The following is a 9,684-nucleotide window of genomic DNA, read 5'->3' on the forward strand; positions in this document are numbered from 1 at the left end:
TAAAAATTAATGACATAAACTTCCCCCTTTCCTTTTAAGTCCAACACTTTCACAACTTGAAAAGGAAAAAGGAAGAAAGAAAGAAACTTAAAAAAAAATTAAAAGAAAAGGAAGACCAATGTTAGGAAGCAATTGCTGTCATTTGCACCCAAGCAAGAATTGAAATTCAAAGTATGAAATCAAGTGAGTGAGGAGATCTTCAAAATTTTTCCTACACTGTCAAAACTTAGAAGTGAAAGCAGCAGTAAAGTAGGCAACTTTGAAAATTTGCAGAACTAAAAAATTGTTACACCCTGAATAAAATGTAAAACCACAATTAGACTAGAAGGGCTATTGTCATCAAATGGACATGAACCAAAAAACAGAGGGTTATAACAACTCCTCTTCCATCACAGTGTAAGCTGATATCAAAATTCTTTACAACAATATGAGATCTAACTTTTTACAAGGATTGGAGATCTTTCAACTAGAATATGCCAAGTACATGAGGTGATTTAGTTGGTTAGAGAGAGCCAGCCATGCAACTGTGTTTAACTTTTCAATTGAATCGACTGCCTGCATCCACAGTCATAAAATTCATGTGAGTGCCTTTTCAGAATATAAAGCAATTTGGTGTAAAGGGTCACTAAATTATTTAAAAATTTCTTTTGTTAGTCACTGAACTTTTTCTTTATCACCAATAGTCTTTCACCTAAGATTTACATTGCTGAGCCAAAAATATTTGTATGCTTTCATTAGTTGAGTTGACAAAAAAGGTATATTTCCAGTATTTGAGTAACCAAGAAAAACAATTTTAATATTTGAATGACCATTTTAGCTAGAGAAAAAGCTCAATGACCAAAATAAGGAGTTTTAAATAGTTTAATGACCAATTATGCCATTTTTGCTCTATATACTACCTTCTTCCAAATAGTAGGGTCAATTTTGTGGAAATCGAAGTATGTTAAAGACACATGTAATCATTATGTGTGAATGAATCGGCTGTGGATGAATTTATATATGTTAATTATTGGATTCAAAATATTTACTTTAGTACATATTACCTAAGATCGAAGAAAATTACATTTCAACCAGGAAAAATAGGAAGCAACTAATAAAACTTGCCAATACGATTACGCCAAGCTCAGAAGAAAAAATATTGTTGACAGAACCTCACACATCGATTTTTATATCAATATGTAGAAGAATCTTTTTGGAAATATTTTACAGAAATATTAATGTTCTTTTTTTTTTGGACTTGAACTTCCTATAAACTCATGGGAGATGTTAAGTTAAAGGGTAAATTACATTTTACCCCCTTGTGGTTTATCCTTTTTTTACATAATCCCCCTATGATTTCAAAAGCTATACATAACCCCCTCATGGTTTGGATTAAAGTGTCAAAGTAACGGAAATAGTCACTCATAACGGAACTTCTAAAAATGTCGAAATTATCCTTATAAATATATGACACATTAACTCCGTATGATTTTTATATTTTATCATATAACCCCCTTATAATTTTCAAAATATACACATAACTCCCCTTAGTTAATACATAAATTTCAACTTTACATAAGGGTAATTTGACATTTTAGGTGACGCCGTTACGAATGATCATTCCCGTCACTTTGACACTTTAATCCAAACCATAAAGGGGTTATGTATAGCTTTTGAAACTATAGGGGGATTATGTAAAAAACACTAAACCACAGGGGGATAAAGTGGAATTTGCCCTAAGATAAACGAATATACAACATTTCAACACTTTGACAGTCATCAAACTAATCCACAAAAAAGTAGATGAAAATGTTTACCTTTTCATATCAATTCCTCATCAGTCCGAAACACATTATGAATTTTCATCATGTTCCTTCTGAGGTTTTGTTGGTTGATCTATGACGGCCAAAAGATGCAAGGCTGCAAATGATAACAAAAAATGAAAAAAAAAAATTAGCAACACCACCTTTCAAACTTATCAATCTAATTCCGCTGTAATTAGGTAATGCATACCCGCAAAGCTGTGGAACTGTCCAAGAATGGTCCGATCTATTGCTTTCAGATAGTTTCATATACTTTCTCCAATCCTCAAGCATGATTTTAAGGTCATGAACTTTATTCTCTAAACCAGCACAGCAATTTGCATGCATGGTGCATACCTTGTTCAAGTCTCTACTAGGTTCACAAAACCCTCCAATATAAGCTGTATCAAAGAACTTGATTTTTAGTCCCATCTGCTGGATGCAGGGATCACGTTTAATCTTGTTGAGGACATCTTGATCGTGATATTTTGGATAAAGGATTCTTGAGTCGTGCCAAAACCTGTAGAATTGTCTTGTTTTGTTGTTTGATTTCACGTAGGTGAAACCTCCATTAGGTGCATTCTCTATGTCCGAAGGGTTGCCCCGAAAATAATCACAAGCAATCTGGAAATCAGCATCTGGATAGAAATGTGGAAATGGATCTCGAAACCACATTATATCTGCATCCTGAAATGGAAATGTTATAGGAACAATGTTTATGTTTCTGAACGAGTATATACATACATACATACATATATATATATATACACACACACACACATATACATATATGCACACACACATATGTATGTATATGTATATTCACGCATACACATACATACAATATTCCGGTATATATGTATTTACATAAAACAAAAAGGTCACTTGAGTGAAACCTGACAGTAAAATAGAAAAGAACATGCCTATGTTACTCCTTTTGTAAAATGAAAGAAAAAGTAACATTATTTAACAGAATCAATTTGATTCCTTAATTCTGCACTCATAGATCTTGGCAGGATTAAAGTTGGAAAAAGAACTGGCAATGTCAAGTATTGAAGCTGTAAGAGTAATTAATACTTGTAATCTCTCAATTGGATGGGCAATCATAGATTTACTTGTTCCATTTGTCTAACAACAATTACTATACCAAAATGGGAGTACTTTTTAGGCATATAGCTATTTCACCATTAAGCTTGTAGTTAATTGTTTCACATTAAACAGTTTTTGGTCCAAATCCAAGACAAGTATAAGGTACATTCTTCTTTTTCTTCTAAGGCTAAAATTATGTTGGCTTACAAAGTTCTCGTATGGAAAAAAGACAATGGAAGACAGCAGAATTACCGAAAAAAGGAAGTTATATCCCATATCAAGAACTTTTGTAAGAAACTGAACCCTCCTCCACATCATCTTCAAGTAGTCTGCACTCATAAAATATGCCTCCCCAGAAAAATCAATGCCATCAGTTCTGAGGCTATAGCAATGAAGCTTTGATTTTAAGCATCGAGCATATGCTTTTTGATCCAATGCAATCACTAACAAGTGCTTCAATAGCCCTTCTGTTTGATTCCCAATTTTGAAGCTTTCAATGAAAAGATCAAATATGGAATCTTTTGCTGCCCATGCTTCATTCAGAGTTGTCATAATAACAGTTTTGTTCGTTGTGGCTGCCTTTTGTAAGACTCTATTCAACTCATAAAGTTCCTGATTAGCATGCAAAGAAGAAAAAAATTAGACCAAAGAAATTAAACCCAGGGCTGCATTTAGAGAATTAGTAAGCAATATATGGTACTTCTTATTTCTAAGGGCTAAATGCAAAATACACCCTCGAACTATGCTTAGTTAGCAACTTGCCCCCTATACTGTCAATTGGAGTAATTTGCTATCTTATACTATGAATTTTCAGCACATTGCTCCAATTAAATTAATGTGACAAGTAATTCCTTATTGAAAGGACAACGATAATCCCACAAATAATGTGTTGCTTGAAATACCCATTTCTTTAATTTATTTTTTTTAAATTTCAACCATAAACAATCTTACATCTCTTGCCATTGACATTACATTAAAATACCTACCATTGAACTACCACAATAGAAGAAGATAAATCAAACTAGATCAAAATCAAAGCTTTATGTCAAGGCTAAAAATCCATCTATAACCTATGCAAAAAAAAAAATGAAGATACACCTCATAAATCCACACCAAATCTTCAAACAGCAACACCCATAACACAAGCCTATCATATGTAGAACCAATCACATACTAAATCAAACTTCTATATGCAGCAAGCAGAATTAATAACACCCAATAACATAGACCACTACAAAAATTAGAAGGATAGGAAATGACAGGATTTGGGTCTCTTGAATCAAAAAGTATTGAGAGATTGGCTAGTAGCAATGAAGGTTGATAAATTTAAAGGGGGTTGTGATTTTGAAACTTTAGAAACGATGAAGATTCAAAGAGAAGGCTCTGGTGATGATAGGCTTGTGAAGTTAAGGGATTGAAGAAGCAGATTTGAGTAGGAAAGGTGAAGAGCAATCCATATTAAAGAGTTTGATGTGAGGGGTGGGATGGATAAGAACTTGATGGTGTAGTTTGGAGGAGCAGAAGGAGGACCGTTACCAGGTAGTTTAGAGGGGAGAGGAGGAGTGATGTAGGTAATTTAGGTAGTTGGTCATTTAATTACGATAAATTTATCAGTTATCACATCATCTTATTTTAAGCAATCTGCAATCAAACTGGTAGTATAAGGTGCAAATCCCTACAATTGATAGTTTGGGAGGCAAGTCGCTAACCATGCATAGTTCAAGGGTGCATTTTGCATTTAACCCTATTTCAATTGTAAATATGTTTTCTTTTTCTTTTTTAATGTTTTTACATATAACTAAAGTCTAAACTTTACACTACCGTTGGTACTATAACTTCAAAGAAAAAAAATGGGAAGAAAGGAGGATGGTTGCTTCCAATAACCAGTCATTATGCTCTCTTTTGTTCAAGAAATCCATTTTCAATTAAAAAAAAAAAAAGAATTTGCCTAATGGTACCCAGTTGGCCAGTTCTACAAGTAAATGTTCCCCAACTTTTCTCTGTGTGTGTGTGTGTGTGTGTTGGGGGAGGGGGGTGGGGGTTGGGCGAAGAAATCTGTCTATTTCAATCTTTTATTTGTCTTGTCTATGTGTGTGCTTTGAAGCCATTCTCATTCATTTACAGTTATACAACTTCAAAATTATACTTAATCAGGGAAACAAAATTAAAAGATTATGCCAAGAAAAACATATTTCAGTATCTTTATTTATTAATTTATTTTCCCTAGAACCTTGATAAATGCCTATTGAATGCTATTTATCTGAAGAAGAGGCCTACAACTTGTGGTGAATTTTGTACAAGTAAACACATTACCTTAAAGAAAGGTGTCAGGAAGTTTATGAGGGTAATATTTGAATAAAATGTAAGAACTGGGGTCAAAAGCTAAAGTTAAATTTTGCGATGAATTGCAGCAAAAAGACCCTATCAAATTTTTTGGTTGAATTATGAGAAATTAATAAGATAAACATTAGAAGGACCATGTAGTCCTATTGAGAATTTTGAAGCCATCTAATTTCACCAGAACAAAAGGAAAACATGTTCATAATTTTTTTTTGGTATTATTTTTCTTATGCATGTATATAAGATATTCATTACCAAAACAAAACAAAAAAGTATTCATTTTTATTATCTTCTTTTAATAGGAGCCTTCTCATTAAGTGCACAGAAATCATCCAAAACTTTTGAGGATCAACTATCTAAAGATGCCAATCTGATTTAATTATTCGGTTTCTATTTCTTTGCCTTTGTTATTGAGGTTAATTCTGAACTGTCATATTCCATCCTTCTGTATGTTAAACACTTTTTTTTTTTTAAATTAATCACTTAGTAATATTCCAGAAAATGCATTACAAAATACATATCAATTCATATTACTACGAACAGATGAGATCTTCCTAAGAAGACGAGAAATTCGGTACTAGATGATAGCCATGGAAATGAAACATCAACAACTTTTTATGAAGCAAATGAAAATTATAAATTAAATTATTTTAGTCAACTATTCTCTTTTATATTGTTAGCAACGTGATAAACCAATAATGACGTTTAGTGTTCCTAATTAAGGAGCTGTTATAAGAAGGAATAAGACGCCATTAAATGCGAAGTGGGGTACAATGTTTTGATTGTAACTGACATAAAAATTTCTGCCTTATGAAATCAAGCCTAAAGGAAATTGCTTTTTGCTATTTTCTTGTTAATTTACCAAACTGGTTAGGACCACAAGGAAAAAACAGAATAAGAACAATGCAGTTTGTGGAATAGTTTCCGAACTAAGTAAATGTTGCCAAACTAATCTAAAACTTGAAAAAGGACAAAGAAGCCTGGCTGGCACAATGTGGAATCCTGTTAAGCATTATCTTCTTCCTAATAGAAGTATTAAACCCCCTTAATCCGCACTTTGGTGTAGAAAAGATAATTAATTTCTTTGTGGGGATATGGATTGAGAAATTATATACATAGATTATCTGAATTATTGACTGAAATAAGTTTGAATATTGAGGGAAAATTTTTCACCTTGTAGAAATATCATATGCACATTTGGAATACAAAGTAGGAATTTTTTAATTGGACTTTAGTAAGAGAGAATTCGGCAATTGCCCAATACCCAAATTGTCTTGGTCTTTAATGTGCCAATTGCCCCACAGCAAACGCAGCAAATGGTAAACTTAACAGCTTGATGGCAATTTTTGGAGCATTAATTGGTTGAGATTCTTATAAATTAAAGATGGTACATCAAAAGGGTTGATCCTAGGTTTGTGCCTAATTAGGTTCACAGCCAGATATTTACAAGACAAAGAAAGAGGTAATCCTAAGGGAAGGGTAATTAGTGGTGCTTAATTATGCTAGTTAAGAGAAAAACAAATTTACTAAGTCTCCTAGCTGATATGAAATTCTGAAGAGGTCTAAGAAAATAAATAATAATCTTGATATTTTGGAGATAAAACAAATCTTGTCATCGGAAAAGAAGGGCCATCTCACTACCTCCCACTCCAAACCCATCTTCCCACTGTACCCCAACCAAAAAATTAGGGAAAAAAAAAGGGCCTAAAAGAGTGGCCACTAATAACCAAAACAAGCATTTTAAACTGTAAAAAAAGAAAAAAGATCTAGACACTAAAATCTCTGTGTTATTAGGCAATTCTCATTTTGCAGTTCTCTTGTGCTTAACCTTGCTAATTCCACATACTATCACGCTTCTTTGGTGAAACAGGAATGGAAGAGAAGATGGTTGTGTGAAACTGGACAGAAAAATGAAGTATAATCCCAACAAATTAGGCCAAAAAAAATCCTCTTGTTTGGGAAAAAAGAATAAAATGTTTCGCACTATAAAATACAACCAAAACCAACAAATTTTGATGTTGAAAAAAAAAAAAAAAACCGCATGCAACTGAGTTGGGATGTGGATATTACCATCACTTGTTTTATAACCGAAACAGGATATATATAAGCATCATAATCAAAGCCAAAACAATCCTATAAATCAAGAAACTGCATGCATTTGGCAGAAGGAATCGATCACAGATTTGTAACTGACTTACCGAAGAAGAGAATCCGTCGGACGCCGGAAATTTATTGTACATTGAAGTGGGGAGCAATTCAAAACGATCTGCCGAGTGATAAAGAACAATGAACGCAAGAGCAAGTGCAGCAGATAAGACCATGGATTTGACAAGATGATGAACAAAATATTGTTCATGGTGCTGATGATGGTGAGGATTCTGGTGTTGGATTGAATATTGCTGGCCCTTTTGGTAGTTGCCTCCTCCGGACTCCATGGTTGTCTTTGATCCCCTTGATCTTGATTTATTGTGATGCTTCCAATTCTTCTGAATCCTAAAAACTTTGTTAAGCCATAAAGAAAATAATGTAACACTAGCACTAACTTTTTTCATACATATATTTTTCTTGAGCCAATCATTCTTTAATTAATCTTGGTTGTATTTGTTTTACCTGTCCTATAAAACAGATAAAACAAATACTAAGTAACACTAATAGTATATACGTACTCACAGGGAGGAAATGTATAATTGAGGGAAAGATACAAAGTTGTATATATCTTAGGCTAAAATGGGCATTAATTTTTTTTTCTTTTTTTCGAATGGAAAATGGGTATTAACCTAAAATAGATATTTACTGGTTTTGGTATCATAGTTAGTTTCAAAGTACTTGGTCCTATGTGATTAGTATCCATTAGTTTTTGTGTCATATTTAGTTTCAAAGTGTGGTTCTATGGCATTATCGCCTAAATCCTAGCAGCAATCTTAACAAACATCCAAGGAGTGAAGCCTTGCCTGAGGGGAAAAAGATCGAGTCTTGTTGGGTTTTTAAGGGGAAAAAAATAATTTTTCCCTTTGAAAGAAAATTTTTGGTTTTCTACTCTTGGGGATATTTTATTAGTAGTAGTAAAATTAGTTGTAGTAAAATGAAACACTAAATTTCCATGGGAATTTTTTTCCTTTACTTTTTGTCTATGGTTTCATGGGATTTCTTTTGTCTTCCCCAGTCTCAAATCTACCAACTTATATTTTTGCTCCTCTTAGTTTTTCTTCTTTTTTTTTTTTTTGGAGGGTGATCCTCTTAGGCCGTGTTTCATAACCCAGTTCAATACTTAAATTTAAGGGATTCATATCTTAATATGTTCAAATGCGTTTGATCACCAAAAATTGAACATCTGAATTAATTAAATGGCACTGAATTTCCTAGGCAAAATTTGCTCTAAAAAATATGTGATAAACTATTCACTTGTCACTGAACATGATGTATACTTAAATGTATTTGATTAATACTTAACAATTTAATAATTTAATGGATTTAGAATTCAGATTTCAGATTTCAATTTTCAAACTTCAGTTTTATCAAACACACCCTCAGTTTCTCCTTTCAACACTAGCCAACAATAATATTTTCCCTCACTTTTCATTGCAAATTATTTAGAGGGAGCTTTTGAAGTATTAAAATTAGGATTAATGTTTCCTACACTATCAGCATTGAATGAATGACAATTATGCAAAATTTAAATTTGAAATTCAACATTTGCAGACATGTCATGAATCTAACGATGATAGTGTATACACCATCAGTGTAGGAAAGATTTCCTCTTAAAATTATTGAAATTTAACTAACAGGTTATTGGTTTGTGGATTTATACATCTAGATCGTCACATGCTGTAAGTATGATTTTTTATGCAAACTTAATTAGTCTAATTACAACTTATGTTTTAGGATAGGCATTTGCCATTTAACGACAAATTGTATACACAAGTTGCAAGCGGCAAGTTTTAGGTATAAAGTACAAGAGTCCCATGTGAAGAATTTATTTACAACCCTAGCCCTATTTCTTTTTTTGCTCTTTTCACAACTTTCCCCCTCATTTCTTGTGTTACCATACAAAGTGATGGCATATACCAATTGTAATGCCTATGTGCAGAAGTAGGGCTGCAAACGAGCCGAGTCGAGTCAAGTTTTGGGCTAATCGAGCCGAGTCTCGACTAAATTTTACCAAACTCGAACTCGAACTCGACGAGCCGGCAATTTAAAGCTCGAGCTCGAAAAAAAAATAATTATTTTATTTTTTAAAAAATAAATAAAATAATATTTTTTTCTTAATAAATAATAAAATATTAATGATATATATGTAATTTTACTATTAAAATAAGAAAATAAAAAAAAATATATATTTAAAATAAAAAATATATATACTTAAAATAAAAATATTATATATATATATATATATATATATATATATATATATATATATATACTCGAGCTCGTGAGCCGGCTCGCGAGCTAACGAGCTTAATATTTTGAGCCCGAG

At 32.5% G+C, this 9,684-nt stretch overlaps 1 protein-coding gene across 1 annotated transcript; it reads right to left on the reverse strand.

The window, feature by feature from the left end:
• Positions 1-298: 298 nt before the first annotated feature.
• LOC113691335 (uncharacterized protein At4g15970-like) lies at positions 299-7,705 on the reverse strand. The gene is made up of 5 exons (XM_027209435.2): positions 7,409-7,705; positions 3,123-3,482; positions 1,993-2,468; positions 1,797-1,899; positions 299-555 (listed from the first exon to the last, which is right to left on the reverse strand). Exons 1-4 carry the CDS (start codon positions 7,643-7,645, stop codon positions 1,845-1,847), a joined length of 1,128 nt encoding a protein of 375 aa, XP_027065236.2. The 5' UTR covers positions 7,646-7,705; the 3' UTR covers positions 299-555; positions 1,797-1,844.
• Positions 7,706-9,684: the final 1,979 nt, after the last annotated feature.

Source organism: Coffea arabica, chromosome 6c (genome assembly GCF_036785885.1).
Source record: "Coffea arabica cultivar ET-39 chromosome 6c, Coffea Arabica ET-39 HiFi, whole genome shotgun sequence".
Taxonomy (NCBI): Eukaryota; Viridiplantae; Streptophyta; class Magnoliopsida; order Gentianales; family Rubiaceae; genus Coffea; species Coffea arabica.